Below are 23320 nucleotides of genomic sequence, written 5' to 3'. Positions count from 1 at the left end.
GCTGCATATTTGCGCTTGCGTTCCAAGGACTGGGGTAGGGACACCTGAACGCTGCGCTGGGACAAGTTGCTGACGGTGGTTGCAAATGTGCAACGACAGGTGCAGGGTGGGAAGCATCTTCGCCTGCGTCATGGATAGGGGATTGGCGTGCACGTACAATAGCAGAGAAGGCATTGGTGTCACCCATAGACACTGTTTCTGGACCCTGGCGTTTGGCCCAATTAGTCGGGTGCTTTGCTGTCATGTGCCTGAGTATGCTGGTGGTGATCAGACTTGTAGTTTTGCGGCCCTTGCTGATGATAGCATGGCAGATGTTGCAAATTGCCTTTTTTGGGTTAACTGGACAGTCTTTAAAAAAGTGACAGACTTGGGAAGACCTGACAGTTGGACTGGCAACTTCCCTCTTGTTGATATTTTGGGGAACAGTTTCCCGCCTTTTGTCTGTAGCCACTCCACTTTCTCTTCCTGCCTGTTGTGGTGCTACGGATCCCTCGCCCTCTGCGCTGCTGTTCTCACTCTGCATGTCACCTTCCCAGGTTGGGTCAGTGACTTCATCGTCCACCGTCTTCCACCCCCGCACTCTGGTTCTCCTCCTGACTTACTGAAAATTGTGTCTCATCATCATCCACCTCTTGCAACAGCAATTGCACTTTCCCACCGTCGCTTTCTTGTGACCGTGGCTGCTCAAATATTTGGGCATCGCTACATGTGATCTCCTCATGTCCCTCTTGAAGCCGGCAGGGCGATAGGCCAGAATCTATAAATGGAAATGTGAACCGCTCTTTCAGAGTGTCCAAGTGTGGAATCACTTGTCTCCGGGCATGGTGGGAGGAAGGAGGATCAGGGTGAGTATTATGTGGTCCAGATTCACGGCTACTGAGACTGGACCAGGTGGAAGACAGGGTGGTGGCAAACTGACTGGAATCATTATCTGCTATCCAACCAACAACCTTTTCACACTGGTCTGGCTTCAAGAGTGGTGTTCCGCGCCCCCTAGGAAGTCAGACAGGATTTGTTACTGGATCCCCTTCCCTCCCGCACCTCAAGTTCACTTTCCAACTTTGAGCTGGTCACAGAAGAAAAGGGACCAGACTCCTCCCTTCTTCCCGTCCTATAACCTGCAACAGTGACCGTATTCCCTCACACCTCCTTCAGTTCCTTTCCCCAGCTGTTACTACCCACCTAACTAAAATATTTAACCTCTCTCTTTCTTTGGGTACCTTTCCCTCTTAATTCAAACATGCCATCATAACCCCTTTACTGAAAAAGCCATCCCTGGAACAGGACTGCACTGATAACTACAGCCCGGTCTCTAATCTTCCCTTCATCTCTAAACTCCTGGAATGCCTGGTCCACTCCCGTCTAATCCGCTATCTCTCAGATAACTCTCTTCTCAACCCTTTACAATCCGGTTTCCGCTCCTCACACTCTACTGAAACTGCCCTCACTAAAGTCTCTAATGAACCTAACAGCTAAATCTAATGGTCAAGACTTCCTGCTGTTTCTCCTATGTGCATCACCAGCTCCTCCTCACTATGCTCTGCTCTACAGGCGTCAAGGACATCGCTCTCTCCTGGTTCTCCTCCTATCTCTCTGACTGCTCCTTCACGGTATCTTTTGCCTGTTCTTCTTCCCCTAACTAAACTTCCCCTCACTATCGGGGATCCACAAGGATAAGTCGTAGGTCCCCTCCTCTCCTCCTTGTATACTGCCCCTATTGGACAAACCATCAGCAGATTTGGTTTCCAGTATAATCTCTATGCTGATGACACCCAACTATACAGTACACCTCTTCACCTGACATCACCCCCACTCTAATACAAAATACCACATGGTAACTGTTCTTAGACAGATGCTGGCTGATGACCATGTTCTACTTATTGTGTCCCCCCATTTCCATATAGATTGTAAGCTTGTGATCAGGGCCCTCATTCCTCCTGTAACTGTTGAATGTTATACATTGTATTGTTTATATTGTCTGTATATGTCCCTACTTAATTGTAAAGCGCTGCGGAATATGTTGGCACTATATAAATAAAAATTATTATTGTAAGTGATATCTATATTTTGTATGTAACCCCTTCTCATGTACAGCCCCATGGAATCAATGGTGCTATATAAATAAATAATAATAATAATAATAATAACTGCTAACAGCAGTATTAATATTCATCAAAATGAGCCCTTATAAGGGCTGTTGGTGCATATGAAATAAATACAACTGGTGTGGAATCCCTGCTTAAAATAAGCACAAATTCTCTCCCTCACTCAGTCGCAGCTCTCCCTACTCTACCTATTTCTGTGGTAGAATGTGATGAGCATAGGGTCCCGGGTCTTATATAGACCAGATGACGCTGTGCGGCCAGCCAATCACAGTAATGCCAAAACCAACATGGCTACAACATTACAGTGACTGTCAGGCAATCCCTGCATATTTATTGGCTGCCTAAAAAGTGCCAAACATGCAGGGCGGGGACTTGAACTCCCACCTGAACATTATAAAAATACTCGCCGAGTACCGAGCATCTCGAGCACTGTGATGCTTAGGTGAGTGACGAGTAGTGACGAACATGCTCGCTGATCACTAATAACCACACCTGATACCAAACAGCAAAGCTTGGGCCCCCCCCGACATCCACTTATTATCGAAAGAGGTCTGGCTATCCTGAGCCCTCAAGTTCTTTCCGACCTCAGAACTGTTCATTTTTAGTCTATCCATGGATTTATCGACCTCTATAGCATCCATCTCAGGGGCCAAAAAAGAATTAGATTGAGGATGATACCCAAGATTAAAGAAGGACAGAGAAGATTAAATGGACTCTTGGTACTGATTCTTAATTGCAAACTCAGCTAATGGCAGATGTTCAACCAAGTCAGATTGATGATCAGAAACCTAGCACTAAAGATATTGCTTGAGTGTCTGATTAGCACATTCAGTCTGACCATTAGTCTCCAGATGGTAGGCAGAAAAAAAAGACAATTCAATGCTTATCTTATTACAGAAAGCCCCCCAAAACCTTTAAATGAACTGAGTTCCTTGGTTGGAAACATTATTTTTCAGAATACCATGTAGAGATATAATGAGTTTGATGAATAACTTGCACAAGATTTGAGAGGTAAGTAATTTAGACAGTGGGATTAAGTGACATTGCTTGTTAACCCTCCGTCACATACAATAGGCCTGACAGGCACATCTCTTTTACTTTCATTTCTCCTTCCTCACCGGATTGTGAGGAAATCCCCTCCCTCCAGGTAGTCTCCTGTCTCTAGCAGCTCTGTGAAACCTCATACCACAGTTGGATTGCAGAGCTTCAGGAGGACAGATATAACTGCGCTAATCTCTCAGGCTCATTGTATGTGAACACGTCACACTCAATAAGGTTGGTATTTTATGTTTTTATTCATCACAATTGTTTATTTAGCTTGTTTTATGAATGTATAGCACAAAGTGTGAGGATATTTCATAGAAATAAGGCAGATTAAAAAAGAAAGTGTGCTGCTCAGGCATATACAGTAGTTCCCTAACACATATTCCTTCTCTTGCTTCAGATTATCTGCTGAAATGGAGAGGACAATGTACAATTTATCAAAAAACCTTGATGTTGAGGAAGTAACAAACATGCTGTTAGATGATGCAGACCCCACACTGAATGAGGATTTAGGAGAGGAAAGTGAGATTGATTCTCATGATGAGGTGGAAGTATGTGAAGTGGATTCTGAAACAGAGCAAGATGGTGACAGTGATGAGGATGAAGATGTAGAATATTATTATATGGGAAAAGATTAAAAAACCAATGGAACAAGAAGCCACTCCAGAAAAAACGTAGGGAACCTCAAAACATTATTACTCACCTTCCTGCAGTTATAGGAACTGCAAGTAATGCAAAAACTGCAGTTGAATGCTAGAATAGTTTATTCACAGATGACATTCTGGACTCTATTGTCACATATACCAACCAATATATAGACATTATAAAGGACAAGTTCATCTGTAACAGAACCATCAAGGCCACAGATGAAATAGAACTGTGTGCTTTTTTTGGATTATTATACCTTGCAGGAGCTTATAGGGCAAATAGACAAAGTTTGGAGGAACTTTGGAGTAAAGATGGGGATGGAGTTGAAAAATTTGGCCTTGTTATGTCCATAAACAGATTCAAGCTTCTAATTCGTTGCCTTCGGTTTGACGACAGAACTACCCGAACCGAACGTAAAACACATGACCGACTTGCTCCAATTCGTGATATATTCCAAAAATTTGTTGAAAACTGTAAAAAAAGCTATTGCCCTGGGGAGAATCTCACTATTGACGAAATGCTCCCTGGTTTTCGTGGTAAATGTGCCTTTCGTCAATATATTCCATCAAAGCCTAACAAATATGGAATAAAAATGTATGCCCTTGTTGATGCCAGCAAGACCTACACCTACAACCTGGAAGTTTATGCAGGAAAACTACCAGAAGGTCCTTACTGTGTCAGCAACAAACCCAGGGATGTTGTAAAAAGACAGGCTGAGCCTTTATTTGGATTGGGTCGCAATATAACAGCTGACAATTGGTTTTCAAATTGTGATCTGATTGATTATCTGAAAATGCAGAAGCTTTCATATGTCGGAACTGTAAGAAAAAATAAAAAAGAATTGCCTACACAGTTTGTAAGTGTGAAAGGGAGACAACAGTACAGCAGTATGTTTGCATTCCATAATGGAAAGGTTTTGGTTTCCTATGTACCACAAGCAAAAAAAATTGTACTTCTTCTATCAACACTTCATGATGATGATGCCATCGATCCTGGGACTGAGGCACAAAAAAAAACGGAGATAATTACATTTTATAATGCAACCAAAGGGGGTGTTGATACAGTTGATCAGATGTGCTCAACTTTCAACGTCAGCAGAAACACCAAACGCTGGCCAATGGTCATATTTTTTGCTATGTTGAATTTGGGTGGTATAAATTCACAAGTCATTTACCTTGAAAACAAGCTTGAACCACTCCGTAGACGATTCTATCTGAAAAAATTGGCCCATGAACTAGTGCTTGGAGAGCTACGCAGGAGAAGTATGAAAACAATCGGTATCCCCTCTCGCCTTCAAGTTCAGCTCAAAAGATTCCGCCCAGAAGATGATAGTGAAAATTCACCACCTGCACCACCTCGCAAAAGAAGGAGATGCACCACCTGCACCACGGAAAGCGGAATCAGAAGGCTTTCTAATTATGAATGTCACAAATGTCATAATGCAATCTGCCTGACACATGCAAAAATGATGTGTAATTCTTGCTCTTTGCTCTGCAAGTGTAATTTTTCTGGGGAAACTTCAGGATCTAATTCTGATTGAATATGTGTTTAATAGTACTTAAGGTACCTTAAAATTAAGTTTGTTTCCATAAATTTTCTTTGTAGAGTTTTTTGACAGAGTCGAACTGGGGACTATTTGGCGGGAGTTTTGAAATGTTTGTATTTCAGAGTTATTAGTTTTATGTTAAGTAAATGGTTTTTTTTTGCACCTGATTATGTGTAGTCTCTTTTATTACATCCCTATGAAGGTCACTGATCACTTTTAGAGCACTGAAATTGCAAACATTAGATATTATAGGTATTTTTCTAGCCTGCGCCTGACAGTCACATTGTATGTGAACTCGTTAGAACCGATATTGTATGTGACGGAGGGTTAAATCTATCCATCGCCACCCATATCACAGTTTTCCCTTCTGAGCATGGCAGATCAGTAATGAAGTCCATGAAGAGGTGGTTCCAATGAGTTTTAGGAATAGATAAGGACTGGAGAAATGCAGGCAGATGGATTTGAGGAGTTTTGGCTCAGACACAGATTCCACATGCAATAACATGTTCTAAACAATCCTAAATTATGAGACATATTGCAAAGAAAAACAGGGGTCACAACCACATATCACAATATAAATAATCTATTTGACTAAATATTAATCTTAAAATAAGATCTCAGTCATAAATAATCTCAAGAAGAAATTCCACAATACAGATTAAACAGCAATATTCCACAATGGCCTCATGGGGTCTCCTTGAGGAAGTTATCAATCACAATAGGCGCATCGGGGAACAGCACTTACCTCCACTTCCATTATGGGCAAAACATTTAGGATTACAGGTGGTTTAAATTTGATAAGGCACAATTATTAAGAATTTACATTTATACACAATGGGATAAGTAAGTATTTGATACACTGCCGATTTTGCAAGTTTTCCCATCTACAAAGAATGGAGAGGTCTGTAATTTTTATTGAAGGTACACTTCACCTGTGAGAGATAGAATCTAAAAAAAATCCAGAAAGTCACATTGTATCATTTTTACATAATTAAACTGCATTTTATTGCATGTAATAAGTATTTGATCACCTAACAATCAGCAAGAATTATGGCTCTCACAGACCTGTTAGTTTTTCTTTAAGAAGCCCTCTTAACTCTGCGCTCATTACCTGTATTAATTGCACCTGTTTGAACTTGTTACCTGTATAAAAGACACCTGTCCACACACTCAGCCAATCATACTCCAACCTCTCCACCATGGCCAAGACCAAAGAGCTATCTAAGGACACCAGGAACAAAATCGTAGACCTGCACAAGGCTGGGATGGGCTACAGGACAACAGGCAAGCAGCTTGGTGAGAAGGCAATTGTTGGCACAATTATTAGAAAACGGAAGAAACAAGATGACTGCCAATCTTCCTCAGTCTGGGGCTCCATGCGAGGTCTCGTCTTGTGGAGTAAAGATGATTCTGAAAAGGTCAGGAATCAGCCCAGAACTACATTGGAGGACCTGGTCATTGACCTGAAAAGTGCTGTGACCCCAGTCTCTAACGTTACCATTAGTAACATACTACGGCACAATGGATTAAAATCCTGCAGGGCACACAAGGTTCCCCTGCTCATGCCAGCACATGTCCAGGCCCGTTTGAAGTCAGCCAATGACAATCTGGATGATCCAGAGGAGGCATGGGAGAAAGTCATGTGGTCAGATGAGACCAAAATAGAACTTTTCGGCATGAACTCTACTCACTGTGTTTGGAGGAAAAAGAATGATGAGTACAACCCCAAGAACACCGCGCCAACCGTGAAGCATGGTGGGGAAAATATCATACTTTGGGGGAGCATTTCTGAAAAGGGAACAGGACAACTGCACCGCATTGAAGGGAGGATGTATAAGGTCATGTGAGATTTTGGCCAACAACCGCCTTTCCTCCCCTGACCCAAAACACACAGCCAGGCAACTAAGGAGTGGATCCGTAAGAAGCATTTTAAGATCCCGGAGTGGCATGGCCAGTCTCCAGACCTGAACCCAATGGAAAATCTTTAGAGGGAGCTGAAGCTCAATGTTGACCAGCAACAGCCCCGAAACCTGAAAGATATGGGGAAGATCTGTATGGAGGAGTGGGTCAAAATCCCTGCTGCAGTGTGTGCAAACCTGGTCAAGAACTGTAGGAAACGTACGACCTCTGTAATTGCAAACAAAGCTTTCTGTACCAAATATTAAGTTCTGTTTTTCTATTGTATCAAATACTTATGTCATGCAATAAAATGCAAATTAATTATGTAAAAATCATACAATGTGATTTTCTGGATTATTTTTTAGATTCTGTCTCTCACAGTTGAAAAGTACCTACGATAAAAATTACAGATGTCTCCATTCTTTGTAGGTGGGAAAACTTACAAAATCGGCAGTGGATCAAATACTTATTGTATTCACTGTATGTGAAGCACCATTAATATGCTCTATGTACTTATTGCCATTGTTGCAATAATGCATGGGGTCATTATAGAATAGTATTATTGTATCTGTCTATAAGATCTTATTTTTAATTTTTTTTTTATGTTGAAATGGTTGTTGACGTTTTTGTTTGCAATATAGCTCATGTTTTGGAGTTGCCACTATAACTAATATTGGAGGTAGACAGCACTGGGCAAAATTCACATAGCCCTTACATGTAATCTGTCTTCTGTGAGACTTTTGTTACCAAATCCTAAACTATGCTATGACCCCAGACGTCCTGCAGAATACATTCAACAATATGGAACGGTAAATGCAGGCGGGCTTGGATGTGAACGGTGGACATTTTCAACACCTGCTTTAAAATATCAGTTTCTCATGAACCAATGTATGTACAGTCCAAATTTCAGTACAATAGATTGTTCCTTTCAGAAATGACTTCAATTTTTCCGGGTAAAGTAGCGAGTGAATCTCCCTCTATGTTGTTGTCAGAGTGTATAATAAAAACAAGATAAACACAAAATGCCAGTATGCAGCACCTGATTCTGTAGCCAAAAGGTTTAAAAAAGTAACAAAAAATGGGTGATCTGGTTATAACAATTAGTAACAATTTTGTAAAAATTTAAATGTCATACTGTTTCAAAGTTTAGGATACTTACTGATCCTTTGCTAGCAGTAAGATTTTGTAGAGCTCCAGCACAAGCCTCCAATGTTGAGTCCTTCTTGCTCTGTCCTAGAAGAGACAGGTAAGTTCTAATGGCATTCGAGTGGGACAGAAGAGCAGACCCTGTAGGATTAGCATCCTCTTCTGGAAGTGGCAACTCAAAATTATTATTCTGCAACAGAAGAAAAAGAAAAACACAACAAAACAGTGAAATTGATGGACTTTCACGAGGTCTCCACAACAGGGCATTTCAAAGTATCAAAACTGTAAGATTTGTATAAAACTACTAGTTAAGTTTTCCAAAGTGCCCTGGTAGCTTATCAATGTCAAGCATGCAAGGAGATGCATATGTTGCTAAAGATACATTAGATCTGAACACTGATGCAAGGTGCACAACTCACAAGCATAGTTACAAGCATATAGGCATATAGTCATAGTGGTGTTTTCATCTCAGGCATTTATCGCATATCAACAATTAATGTTGTAACATCATGGGTTAAAAAATCAGCAGCCATAATATACAGCCAACATCCTGCTGCAATAGCTGGAAGAAGAAAAAAATGCTAATCCACCCATTCAATCCCTTTGGTCCCTTTGGAGATATGGTCAATGCTGTCTACAGCACTTATGGAGTTTGATGGAGTGAGGGGGCTCAGTATTTGGATGAGGATAGGTTGGATAGGTTGGTAGGGCAGTCAGGAACTTAACAAAGCCGCCAAGGCCTGCTATGGATTTATACCAAAGGCACAGCCTAAAAGATTGTCATTTAATTACAGACAGGCAATAATGTATTGGTATAAAAAGAATACCGAATTAAAGAGAAATGGTTAACCGCTTATGGCAGTGGTTCCCAACTCGTGTCCTCAAGAGAAACCAATAGGTCATGTTTCCAGGATTTTAGTATTAGTATTGCCCAGGTGATAATTCCATCACTTGTGCAATGTGAATGGAAATTCTGAAAACATGAACTGTTGTTTTCTCTTGAGGACACGAGTTTAGAACCACTGCCTTATGGACTGGTCAATTTTACATTTTTGCACTTTTACCTCCTATTCTTCCAAGAGCCATAACTTTGTTTATTTTTCCATCTACATAGCCATATGTGGCTTTGTTTTTGTGGGACAAGTTGTATTTCAACATCCATTTCACCATGCAATGTATTAAAAAATGGAAAAAATTGTGAAAAATGCTATGTATAAAAGAGCACCAGCCTTCTTGGTATCAGGGAGGATTGTGTAAGTCACAAACAAGTGAGTAATAACAGTGCAGTTGTGCACTAAAATAAAAGAACTCAATGTATACATTAGCATTGAAAACAGTGTAAAACACCTACCTGCCTTATATAAATACATTGATTCCAAAAGAATTGAACAGTGAAAATTAATTGTTTTCATTCTTATAGTATCCTAATGATTATATATACAGTTGTGCGCAAAAGCTTTTATACACCGGCAGAATTTTTGCTTTCTTCGCCTTGTTTCAGAGAATATGAATAATAACAAAAAAACGTTTTCTCCACTCATGGTTATTGGTTGGGTGAAGCCATTTATTGTCAAACTACTGTGTTTTCTCTTTTTAAATCTTAATGACAACCAAAAACATCCAAATGACCCTGATCAAAAGTTCACATACTCTGGTGATTTTGGCCTGATAACATGCACAGAATTTGACACAAATGGGTTACTAAAGGTAACATCCTAACCTGTGACCTGTTTGCTTGTAATCAGTGTGTGTGCATAAAAGCTAAGTGAGTTTCTGGGATCCAGACAGACTCTTGCATCTTTCATGCAGCCACTGATGTTTGTGGATTGTGAGTCATGGGGAAAGCAAAAGAATTTTCAACGGATCTACGGGAAAATGTAGTTCAATTGTATAACACAGGAAAGGGATACAAAAAGATATCCAAGGAATTGATAATGCCAGTCACAAGCATTCAAACTGTGATTAACAAATGGAAAATCAGTGGCTCTGTAAAAACCAAACCACGGTGAGGTAGACCAACAAAAATTTCAGCCACAACTGCCAGGAAAATTGTTCAGGATACAAAGAAAAACCCACAAATAACATCAGCTGAAATTCAGGACTTTCTGAAAACTAGCGGTGTGGCTGTTTCAAGATGCACAATAAGGAGGCACTTGAAGAAAAATGGGCTGCATGGTTGAGTCGTCAGAAGAAAGCCATTACTGCACAAATGCCACAAAGTATCTGTAATGCACACGCCCGGACTGACTGGCGTGTGCGTGTTTATGTAGTGATTCCACTGTGCCATGAACCGGAGAGTGCCTGGAGGGGCGTAACTAAGTATCTGCCCGATCCGACCAAGGTCGCACAACGGCATACGACGCCAGTGCACCAGGGAGGAACCGAGCAGAGGAACCAGGGTCTACTCCAGGTCAGACTCCGGACACGGCTGTTGACCCACACCGGGGAATACAGGAACAGGCAGACTAGAGCGCAGGCTGGGTAGGGTCCAGTACAGACTGGGAGACAAATTCGAAACCGCAGACGCGGTGGACAAGGCTGAGCAAAGCGAAAACCGCAGACGCGGTGGACAGAGCTGAGCAAAGCGAAAACCGCAGACGCGGTGGACAGAGCTGAGCAAAGCGAAAACCGCAGACGCGGTGGACAGAGCTGAGCAAAGGGAAAACCGCAGACGCGGTGGACAGAGCTGAGCAAAGCGAAAACCGCAGACTTGGTGGACAGAGCTGAGCAAAGCGAAAACCGCAGACGCGGTGGACAGAGCTGAGCAAAGCGAAAACTGCAGACGCGGTGGACAGAGCTGAGCAAAGCGAAAACCGCAGACGCGGTGGACAGAGCTGAGCAAAGCGAAAACCGCAGACGCGGTGGACAGAGCTGAGCAAAGCGAAAACCGCAGACGCGGTGGACAGAGCTGAGCAAAGCGAAAACCGCAGACGCGGTGGACAGAGCTGAGCAAAGCGAAAACCGCAGACGCAGAGGGAACAGGGCTCTGTTCACACGGAACAGACTAGAAGGGAAAGGCAGAACCAGATACCCACAGGGTACTTGCAGAGAAGTAGCGAGTGGACCACAAACTCACAAACGGAAGTACAGTGACAACGAGCAGGAGTTAGGTACGAGTTCAGACTCTGCAGAAAAAGGAAAGGAACGGACAAAGAGAAAAAACAGGTAAAAGATAGGAGAGAGTTCAGACTGCACTGAGTGTACGGAGAGACCGACACTGCAGCGGGATACAGGAGCGGGTCTGGGAATACGGCCCCCAGAGAGGCGGGACGAACAGGCAAGGAGCGTGTTCAGACTGGCCTGGAAATACAGCCTCCAGGAAGGCGGAACGAACAGGCAAGGAACGAGTACAGACTGCAGGTTAAGGTACACAGATAGGACACAGTACAGACATGGGAAAAGATACTGCAAGACAGGTAACATAGAAAGGACCTGGCATGTCAGAGACAAAAGCCAACTGACAGGGCAAGATGCTCAGGCATGGGTTAATTGGAGCAGCTGGTTTAAATACCAGGTGACAGACAGCAATAGGCTGAGGACGCACAAGGGGTGTGCCTGCAGCAGGTACAAAAAGCAGGAAGTGATCTGGCGCCGCCCTTAAGCAGCAGCACACAGAGGCAAACAGACAGCATGGAGGGAAGCCAGGCTAGCAAACTGGACTGGATATCAAGTGCGTGCTCTTGCACAGTGGGAGATGGACCACTATGCAAGGACGCCGCCAGGTATGTTACAGTACCCCCCCTTACGCCCCCTCTTCTTCAGGCCTGCCAAAATGTTCCGCAGGGAATTCGAGGGCCAATCCTTTACATCAAGGAGATCACTTCCACTGTCCACTGGAAAAACTGGTCTCCTCTGGGTAGCTAGGATGCTACCTCCTATCCAGCCATCCTCAGCAACAGACGAAACGGGTGGAGTACCAGGAATAGCACACAAGGAAGTCTCTCTCCACTTATCAGGTAGCACCCCAGAGGGTTCAGGAGACAACTGGAAGCCCTCCGACGGGTTGGAGGGGTGCAGAGACTCAGGGGTAACCTCTGCTTCGGAGTACACTAGATCGGACTCACTGGAAGAAGCGGGCGAGGTATCAGGTACCGAGTATAGAAGAGTCTCTGTCCATTCGCTATCAGGTAGCACCCCGAAGGGTTCAGGAGACAACTGGAGGTCCTCCGCCTGGTCGGAGGGGTGTAGAGACTCGGGGATAACCTCTGCTTCGGAGTACACTAGATCGGACTCACTGGAAGAAGTGGGCGAGGTATCAGGTACCGAGTATAGAAGAGTCTCTGTCCATTCGCTATCAGGTAGCACCCCGAAGGGTTCAGGAGACAACTGGAGGTCCTCCGCCTGGTCGGAGGGGTGTAGAGACTCGGGGATAACCTCTGCTTCGGAGTACACTAGATCGGACTCACTGGAAGAAGTGGGCGAGGTATCAGGTACCGAGTATAGAAGAGTCTCTGTCCATTCGCTATCAGGTAGCACCCCGAAGGGTTCAGGAGACAACTGGAGGTCCTCCGCCTGGTCGGAGGGGTGTAGAGACTCGGGGATAACCTCTGCTTCGGAGTACACTAGATCGGACTCACTGGAAGAAGTGGGCGAGGTATCAGGTACCGAGTATAGAAGAGTCTCTGTCCATTCGCTATCAGGTAGCACCCCGAAGGGTTCAGGAGACAACTGGAGGTCCTCCGCCTGGTCGGAGGGGTGTAGAGACTCGGGGATAACCTCTGCTTCGGAGTACACTAGGTCGGACTCACTGGAAGAAGAAGGCGAGGTATCAGGTACCGAGTATAGGAGAGTCTCTGTCCATTCGCTATCAGGTAGCACCCCGAAGGGTTCAGGAGACAACTGGAGGTCCTCCGCCTGGTCTCAGGGGTGTAGAGACTCGGGGATAACCTCTGCTTCGGAGTACACTTGTTCAGACTCACTGGATGAAGCAGCCGAGGTATCAGGTACCGAGTATAGGAGAGTCTCTGTCCATTCGCTATCAGGTAGCACCCCGAAGGGTTCAGGAGACAACTGGAGGTCCTCCGCCTGGTCGGAGGGGTGTAGAGACTCGGGGGTAACTACCACTTTGGGGTACCCATTGTCTGGCTCACAGGACGGAGCGGACAAAGTATCGAGTACCGGGTGTAGAGAAGTCTCTCTCCATTTGTCATCGAGTGGTATCCCGGAGGATTCAGGAGGCAACAGGGGGTCCTCCGCCAGGTAGGAGAGGTGCACAGACTCGGAGGTAATCACAGCTTCGGAGCATCCTAGGACATGCACACTTGTTAAAGTGAATGAAGTATCTGATGCCGGGTGCAGGAAGTTCTCCTGTGTGGAATCTGGATGGGCAGTAGTCTCTTCGGGCAGGAGAACTGGTGCACTACCCACGCACATTACCCGTTGGGACTTCTCCGGGATACAGGGAGATGAAGCTTCAGTAGGGACTTCAAGGTTGGGGTCAGGAGGTCTCAGGGAGGACAGACCCTGACGTGACGGCTTGCCTCTACGTCTAGCACGTCTGGACTGCCTCTTGAGGTTGGGAGAAGTATTCCGGAGAGCGTAGTCACCCTGTGAGGATTCTGGGTGGGCAGTAGTCTCATTGGGCTGGAGGACTATTGCGCTACCCACACACATTACCCATCGGGGCTGCTCCGGGATATTGGGAAGTGAAGCTTCAGCAGGAGCCTCCGGGTTAGGATCATCGAAGACCATTAGAAAGGCCACCAGGAAGGCCATTATGTCCAGGACGATAGGATCCTGTGTTTCCCATAGGGGATTGATCCATTCCAAGGCATCTCCCGCTAGGTTAGACATAATGAATCCCACCTTAACCCGATCGGTGGGAAAATAAATAGGGTAGAACTTGAAGTGTAGCATGCATTGCTCCACAAATGCATGACTCTGTCTTGGATCCCCATAGTACCGTGGCGGATCCGCAGGAACGAGAGCTGATAAATCCATCTGGACGGGTGCGTAATTTGCCTGAAACTCAGCTAGAGAAAAAATTTTTTTTTTAAATTTATTTTTAATGCACGTATTCGCTGAAAAACGTCTCAAAGAGCGAAGGCTGTGGGGCTCAACGGGAACCATGGCCTGAGCATGCTGTAATGCACACGCCCGGACTGACTGGCGTGTGCGTGTTTATGTAGTGATTCCACTGTGCCATGAACCGGAGAGTGCCTGGAGGGGCGTAACTAAGTATCTGCCCGATCCGACCAAGGTCGCACGACGGCATACGACGCCAGTGCACCAGGGAGGAACCGAGCAGAGGAACCAGGGTCTACTCCAGGTCAGACTCCGGACACGGCTGTTGACCCACACCGGGGAATACAGGAACAGGCAGACTAGAGCGCAGGCTGGGTAGGGTCCAGTACAGACTGGGAGACAAATTCGAAACCGCAGACGCGGTGGACAAGGCTGAGCAAAGCGAAAACCGCAGACGCGGTGGACAGAGCTGAGCAAAGCGAAAACCGCAGACGCGGTGGACAAGGCTGAGCAAAGCGAAAACCGCAGACGCGGTGGACAGAGCTGAGCAAAGCGAAAACCGCAGACGCGGTGGACAGAGCTGAGCAAAGCGAAAACCGCAGACGCGGTGGACAGAGCTGAGCAAAGCGAAAACCGCAGACGCGGTGGACAGAGCTGAGCAAAGCGAAAACCGCAGACGCGGTGGACAGAGCTGAGCAAAGCGAAAACCGCAGACGCGGTGGACAGAGCTGAGCAAAGCGAAAACCGCAGACGCGGTGGACAGAGCTGAGCAAAGCGAAAACCGCAGACGCGGTGGACAGAGCTGAGCAAAGCGAAAACCGCAGACGCGGTGGACAGAGCTGAGCAAAGCGAAAACCGCAGACGCGGTGGACAGAGCTGAGCAAAGCGAAAACCGCAGACGCGGTGGACAGAGCTGAGCAAAGCGAAAACCGCAGACGCGGTGGACAGAGCTGAGCAAAGCGAAAACCGCAGACGCGGTGGACAGAGCTGAGCAAAGCGAAAACCGCAGACGCAGAGGGAACAGGGCTCTGTTCACACGGAACAGACTAGAAGGGAAAGGCAGAACCAGATACCCACAGGGTACTTGCAGAGAAGTAGCGAGTGGACCACAAACTCACAAACGGAAGTACAGTGACAAGGAGCAGGAGTTAGGTACGAGTTCAGACTCTGCAGAAAAAGGAAAGGAACGGACAAAGAGAAAAAACAGGTAAAAGATAGGAGAGAGTTCAGACTGGAACTGAGTGTACGGAGAGACCGACACTGCAGCGGGATACAGGAGCGGGTCTGGGAATACGGCCCCCAGAGAGGCGGGACGAACAGGCAAGGAGCGTGTTCAGACTGGCCTGGAAATACAGCCTCCAGGAAGGCGGAACGAACAGGCAAGGAACGAGTACAGACTGCAGGTTAAGGTACACAGATAGGACACAGTACAGACATGGGAAAAGATACTGCAAGACAGGTAACATAGAAAGGACCTGGCATGTCAGAGACAAAAGCCAACTGACAGGGCAAGATGCTCAGGCATGGGTTAATTGGAGCAGCTGGTTTAAATACCAGGTGACAGACAGCAATAGGCTGAGGACGCACAAGGGGTGTGCCTGCAGCAGGTACAAAAAGCAGGAAGTGATCGGGCGCCGCCCCCTTAAGCAGCAGCACACAGAGGCAAACAGACAGCATGGAGGGAAGCCAGGCTAGCAAACTGGACTGGATATCAAGTGCGCGCTCTTGCACAGTGGGAGATGGACCACTATGCAAGGACGCCACCAGGTATGTTACAGTATCTCACCTACAATACGCCAAACAGCACAGAGACAAGCCTCAAAACTTCAGGAACAGGGTAATTTGGAGTGATGAGACCAAAATTGAACTTTTTGGCCACAACATAAACATTACATTTGGAGAGAGGTCAACAAGGCCTATGATAAAAGGAACATCATTCCTACTGTAAAGCACGGAGGTGGATTGCTGATGTTTTGGGGATGTATGAGCTACAAAGGCACAGGAAACTTGGTAAAGGTTGAAGGAAAGATGAATGCAGCACGTTACCACAAATACCGGAAGCAAGTTTGCACTCATCTGCCCGGAAGTTGTGCATGGAATGTACTTGGACGTTCCAACATGACAACGATCCAAAACACAAGGAGAAATCGACCTGTCATTGGCTACAATAGAACAAAGCGAAGGTTCTGGAGTGGCCATCTCAGTCTCCTGACCTCAATATCATTGAGCTATTCTGGGGAGATCTCAAGTGTGCAGTTCATGCTAGACTGTAAAGCATGTAAAGCATAAAGCAGCCCAGGAATTTACAGGAACTGGAGGCTTTTTGCCAAGAAGAATGGGCAGCTTTACCATCTGAGAAAATAAAGAACCTCATCCACAACTACCACAAAAGACTTCAAGCTGTCATTGATGTTAGAGGGGGCAATACACGGTATTAAGAACTAGGGTATGTGAACTTTTGATCAGGGTTATTTGGATGCTTTTGGTTGTCATTAAGATTTAAAAAGAGAAAACACAGAAGTTTGTCAATAAATGGCTTCACCCAACCAATAACCATGAGTGGAGAAAAAGTTTTTTTGTTCATTCATATTCTCTGAAACAAGGCCAAGAAAGCAAAAATTCTGCCGGGGTATATAAACTTTTGAGCACAACTGTATAGACAAACTTTTTTAGATAACACAGCAAAGTTTCCAAACGAGTACATGATTTGTTGAATACCAAACTAGCATACACAAATATAAAAAAGCAAAGAATCAGACAGAGGAAAAGACTAGATATGGGAAGCACCAACACACTGGGTCAAAGATATTAGTAAGACTTTCATGAATCTGTGGAATCCTCATCGAAGCCCTCAGTAAGGCAAAACGAGCGTTGGGAGTTTGGTTGGGACACCCTCATTGTATATGGTATGCTACTTTAATCTGTTATGCTTGTTTGCACTGTGGTCTGCAGCCTCCTATGCACCTGGGCACTTTATCTTACTCCATGTATTGCTAGCTATATTTATTATGCATTGTCACTTTACTTTTTGATATATAAATCATTTGTGCTGGTTAACGCTTATTTGCACTGTGGCGTGCTGTTTCCCATGCACCTGGGCACTTTACGTTATACTAAGTATTGCTAGATATTTTTATTATGTACTGTCATCATATTTCTTGGAACATTAATTATTTATGTATGCTAATTTGCCCAGCTACATACTATGATCCCTTCTTTTTTCTTGGGTTGAGCTGCTATTATAGATGAATTTCCACAGAATCATGAAAGTCTTACTAATATCTTTGACCCAGTGTGTTGGTGCTTCCCATATATAGTCTTTTCCCCTGTCTGATTCTTTGCTTTTTTAATTTTGTGTATGTTAGTTTGGTATTCAATAAATCATGTAGATTTTTATGCATAAATCTTTTTATACAGCTTTTAACATAGAGAATAAAGTTTTTTTCAACCCCTTCCTGGCTGGGCGATTTTTACATTTTTACACTATTGTTTTTTCCTCCCCTTATTCTGGAGAACCCAGAGGAAACCTGCGTAAATACGAGCAAAACATACAAACTTCTTGCAGATGTTGTCCTTGGTGGGGCGCTGCAAAGCAACAGTGCTAACCACTGAGCCACTGTGCAGGCCAATGAAAATCTTACTGTCATAAACACAGTGTAAGCGCATGAATACTAAAGACATTTTTTTGGCAATTCAAGATTTTACTGTTGCCTGCCAACTTTTTAAAGATATTGGAGTACAAACTTATGAAGCAATAGAAGAGCCATGACATGTCACATGCAAGCATTGAAGATGTACACTGGCATTGTCATGGTTTATTCTGAGCTCCCAGCCTGCAGCTTCATGGCTTGTATGTGACATGTCAAGATGTGTGGAGGGAAACTATGAATGTTACATAAAAGCGTTAAAGAAGCAGATATAGAGCACATGGAGGCACAACACAAAATGAGCTATAAAAGTACAAACAGGCATACAATCAACCTCAAGCATGCTCAGGGGAATAGCCTGCATAAAAAGCAGAACTGCAGGGAAGAAGGCTTTTTCAGTTTGATGGTTTGAATTCAGAGCAAGAAGCAAGCCATGCCTCCAGATCTGTGACCGAGCAACTCAGAAGGGAAGGAGAGTACTCAATAGCAGCATATGTATCACAGTAAATATTTCTAAGAAGCATATACAGTGTAAATTGGAAACAGTAATATGGATATGTGCCATTTTTATTGTTATAATTTTATACTTGATAGCTAAAAATAGACACAAGGCCATCTATTTCAACTTGTTACCTAACATGTTGATCCAGATGAAGGCAAAACAGCGATGGGGCAGATGCTAATTGCCTATATTAATAAAAAAGCTTTCTTGATTCCACATATGGCAATCAGACTAGTTCAGATTAACATCCAATCACAAACTATAGCACTTATACCTGAAACAATAGTTATGAGTGAACTGTCACTCAAAGTGCTGGGGCAGTGCAGAGCAGTGATGTGAACAGTGACTGTAGGCACTCCGTGTACACCCCATGCCTGAAAGTCAGTGGCTCTTGGGAGGAAATAAGTTTACTCCCATATCCCCACTATCAGTAAGGTGGTAAGGCATCATTGTAATGCTATTTACCTTCATATTAACCCTACATCTAAATAATATTTTCTGAGGTGACAGGTTCCCTTGAAGACTGTAAGGCTATGTGCACACGTTGCGGAAATGAAGCAGAAAATTTCTGCTTCATTTCCGCATGTCCTCTCCCGGAAAAATGCATGCGGAATTTCTCAAGAGTTTATCGCGCGTTTTTCGCGCGTTTTCTACATGCGGAATTGCCTTGCGTTTTTTATTGCATTGAAAAGGCAATTCCGCTTGCGGAAACGCAAAATGAATGGACATGCTGCGGATTTTTGAGCGCATCAAAAAAGCTGCGGAAAAATCCGCAGCATGGGCATAGAACTTGCGGATTCGCATTGGGACCATGGGGTGCGGATTGACAAGCGTTTTACAAGTGTTTCCGCTGCGGAAATTCCGCCACAAATGCGCTTGTAAAACGCTACGTGGGCACATACCCTAACTAGTCACATTCTTTGCTTACCTGTACTTTGTCGCTTTTGTTGCTGAAGCATCCTGTAGATGTCTTGTTGGTTTGCTGGTTACGCATCATTTGCTCATTCAGTTGTGTATATTTATTGGACACTTCTGAGTCCAAATGGTAAGACAGATTGTGAAGAATACAGGCACAGTTCTCAACTGACTAAAATGAAGCAAATATATAGAAATAATAAATAAAGAAATATTGTTTTTAAGTGACAAGCTAATATTAGATGCAAGTATTACCTTGTCGTCAGCACATTGGGCAGCCACTCGCTGCTGGATATAATGCATTAGTGAGTCCACTAGCCCTGGAGTGTTGCGCATGGCCTGTCGTCCTACATCTGCAGAGCTAAGGTTCCTGATGGAAATATTAAAACATCAGTCTAGAAAATGTAAAGATCTTTAAAAAGTATGTAGCAGAAACAAATATGCTCATATACTTTTCCTCTAAAATTTTTTTTTTAAAAAACAGACAACCTTTAATAACTTTGTATTTTTTAATGTCTGAATAATGAAAACAAATTTTCACATATAGTACACTCCACTGTTAAACTTTTGCCATTATAAATTTACATGCACAAAATTCAATCATCCTCTGTATGTAAATGGCGTATATGCTCAGGTATTTTAAAATCCAAAAAGCTCAATCCTTGTTTTATCCGAAAGTAGAACTCAGGGATAACTTGGGGCATCAAAACATTAACAACTGTCCAGTGATTTCTTATTTATGGCCAAATTAACCTCTTAAGGGCACAACCTACTTTGACCTTAGGACCAAGCCAGATTTTTCAAATCTGATATGTATCTTTGGGAATATGGACTCATGGCCAGTTATAGCATGGGATTAGTGACTTATTCTAATATGTGTCCCTCTAACATATGCCATTCTAGAATACCAGCTTGGTATTGGAATGTGTCATTGTCTCACACAGTTGCATGCAAAATTACTATATTTTACTACTGTCCATATGCAGCGAGTAGTTCACGTGTTATATAGTCAGCACCTTCCTCTAACAGCAGAAATTTTAACTAACTCTTAGGCTCTGTGCCCACGATGCAGAAATGCTGCATATTTTTTACGCTTCCCCCTGGCAGGAAAAACGCATGCGGATTTTACATGCGTTTTTCCCGCCAGGTAGAAGCATTTGTCAAGCGTTCTTCACATGCATTTCTGCATGCGGGTTATCAAGCGCTCTTCCAAGGGATTTTAGCATCACTTGGAAAAGTGCTTGACAACTTGGTCACACTATATAAATCCATGCAACCGGCATGGATTAATATAGTGTGACCAAGTAATAGTTTAAAAAAAAAGAATAAGAATGGTAAAAAATAAAAAATAAAGATTATACTTACCTTCCGGTGGCCCCCTGTCTCCTTCTCCACTCCGTTCGGTCTCCCTGGTGTCTCACGGTGGTGTGAAGGACCTGCGATGACGTCATTGAGTCATGTGACAGGTCACGCGACCGCCGACGTCAGCGGTCGCGTGACCTGTCACATAACTCAATGACGTCATGTCAGGTCCTCACACCACCGCGAGCTGCCCAACACATCGCACGCATCGCTGAGGCGGCCGGGGGACATCGAAAGGTAAGTATAATCTTTATTTTTTATTTTAAATTCTTTTTTTTTTACAGTTTCTATGGTACCCAGGTCTGGAAGAGAGTCTCCTCTCCTCCAGACTTGGGTACCATCCGCACATTGAACCGTGTGATATCCGCATGTGCAGATGCAGTGATGCGGATGTCACGCGGTCCAGTGCAAGTCAATGGCGGCGATTACGCTGCGTGTCCGCAAAATTAATGGATATGCTGCGGATTGTTCCGCAATGATAATCTGCAGCGGAAATTTCCGCAGCATATGCACAGCACATGCGGATCATCATTGGGGACCATGGGGCACGTATTACCAAGCGTTTTTTAAGCGTTTTCGCTGTGGAAATTCCGCGTCAGAAACGCTTGAAAAACACAGTGGGCACGCAACCTTAGTAGTAGTGATCACAAAGTAAAACGCTTCAATGTATCGGTTTGTCAGATGTTTAGTGGAGGGGCTGCAAAAACACTCAACTTCTGTAAAGCTAATTTTTATCAGCTAAGAGATCATTTCAGTTTATGAAATCAAGATTATGTCCTCAAAATTAAAAGTACACATAGTAAATCGGACAGTTTTATAAGTATCTTAAATAATATTGGACCTCAACTATTATATATTTTTTCCCTTAGCACAGACAGGAGTTAAGTACCAGATCAATGGGAAAATCAATCAATGTATGGGGGTAATTTTTAAGATTCAGCCATAGAAAATGCATCAGCAAAATTAATACATTTATAGACATATTCACAAATAAGGAAATGTGTTTGTTTTGGTGCCTGGGGCTCCAGTGTAGACTATGACCCTGGCGCCAATCAATAACCAGGTTATGTTTACGTATTCAAGGCATGTCCAAGACCACAGCAGTCGATAAGGTTATCGAAGACAAAAAATGGCCGATTCTAAATGTAAAGCTCCAATAAGCAGGGACAGCTCCTTAGTGACATACTCCACAATGTCCTTGTTGAGAGGTGTATCATCAATAGCAATGACTTTCATAGGAAAACAAAATTTTAGCAAATGTAAACCAAGATTCTTTGCCACCACGGCATTAACAAAATTTGCTGCAGAACCGCTATTAATAAAGGCCTCAAGCCTCGCAGATTTCTCTAGATAGGATAAACAAATTGGGAGAAATAATCTTGCAGAATCATAGGGAAATACCCATGCACCCAGTTGGGCATCCTGTGTTCCACCTAGTCACTGGCTTCTTTTTGGCACAGCTGTCTTAGGCAGAAATATATCTGACATCTAGACTCTCCTCAGTTATTACTAAGAACCAATTTTTGTCACTTGACCCCTTGTTGTTGATGGGAATGAGTCACCCCAATTAGTATGGGTTCTTCAGTATGGGTAATAGGTACACAAGTCTTTTGTGGAGGTGCAGAGTCAGTAGAGAGTTCCTGTCTTCGTTCGCGCAACCACCTACCCAGTTGGATTGCCTGAAATGGTGTAAATATCTCCCCAGAAATATTAAACACTATATGAGGCCAAGCAGCTAAATCCTCTATCTGTACCACCTACAAAGAAACACAGTTCAAACTACTCATGCTTTGAAACCATGCTTAGCCATTCTTCATTTCCTAAACCTGTCAATTACGTTCGCCTGCTAGAGGTGCTTAGCGCATACTGGCTCCCTCATTCATATCTTTTTGGAATGTAATCTTATTACTCCTTTTTGAGGCATGGTGGGGAAGTTGATGGAGGGCCTATTCTCTATTCACATTACACAGGACAACCTAAATTACTTACTGAATGTTCACCCAAGGGGACTGGCAAAGGAGTCAGCCAGGCTGTTTCTATAAATTTACGCAGCTGCTAAGTCTTTGATAGCAAGAGCTTGAAAACTAACAGTGATCCCCCCATCTCCTCTAGATTGATATGGGCGACTGAAAGAAGTCACTTACTGCAGTACCTTACGGCCTCTCTCAAAAACACCCTGGACAAATTTGTGTAGTTCTGAGACCCTTAGGACGTGTATAATGCCATAACCATCTTCCTTAACATCTGGTGAAGTCAGGACCATAACTCCTCCCTCCTTGATTCTTTTTGTCCTACCCCTACCTTCATCTTTTCTTTTTATCTTCTTATTAAACATTGAATTGTAATAATAATAATAATAATCATCATCATTTTTATTTCCATAATACAAAAGGAATCCAGCACTCTTTTTCTGATGCAATTTATTGTATCCAATGCATAAGTTGCATATGAAAAAATGATGTTTCGGTCCCATTGACCTTCATCAGACATACACAAGGAGCATATTCAATCCAGTTATTTTAAAGCAAATTCATAGTGCATT

At 43.8% G+C, this 23320-nt stretch overlaps 1 protein-coding gene across 1 annotated transcript in view; it reads right to left on the bottom strand.

The window, feature by feature from the left end:
- Nucleotides 1-23320, bottom strand: part of PKP1 (plakophilin 1) — a 177492-nt gene that overhangs the window by 44962 nt on the left and 109210 nt on the right. Inside the window, exons 7-9 of the mRNA XM_073666620.1 lie at nucleotides 19672-19786; nucleotides 19430-19588; nucleotides 8402-8578 (exon numbers count right to left, since the gene is read on the bottom strand). Coding sequence (XP_073522721.1) covers nucleotides 8402-8578; nucleotides 19430-19588; nucleotides 19672-19786 — 451 coding nt within the window. The remainder of the gene's footprint in view (nucleotides 1-8401; nucleotides 8579-19429; nucleotides 19589-19671; nucleotides 19787-23320) is intronic.

Source organism: Phyllobates terribilis, unplaced genomic scaffold (assembly GCF_046119375.1).
Source record: "Phyllobates terribilis strain yellow unplaced genomic scaffold, ASM4611937v1 Scaffold_2__4_contigs__length_985480577, whole genome shotgun sequence".
Lineage (NCBI taxonomy): Eukaryota > Metazoa > Chordata > Amphibia > Anura > Dendrobatidae > Phyllobates > Phyllobates terribilis.
Note: the sequence above shows the minus strand (reverse complement) of the source record. Positions and strands in the feature narration are given on the sequence as shown.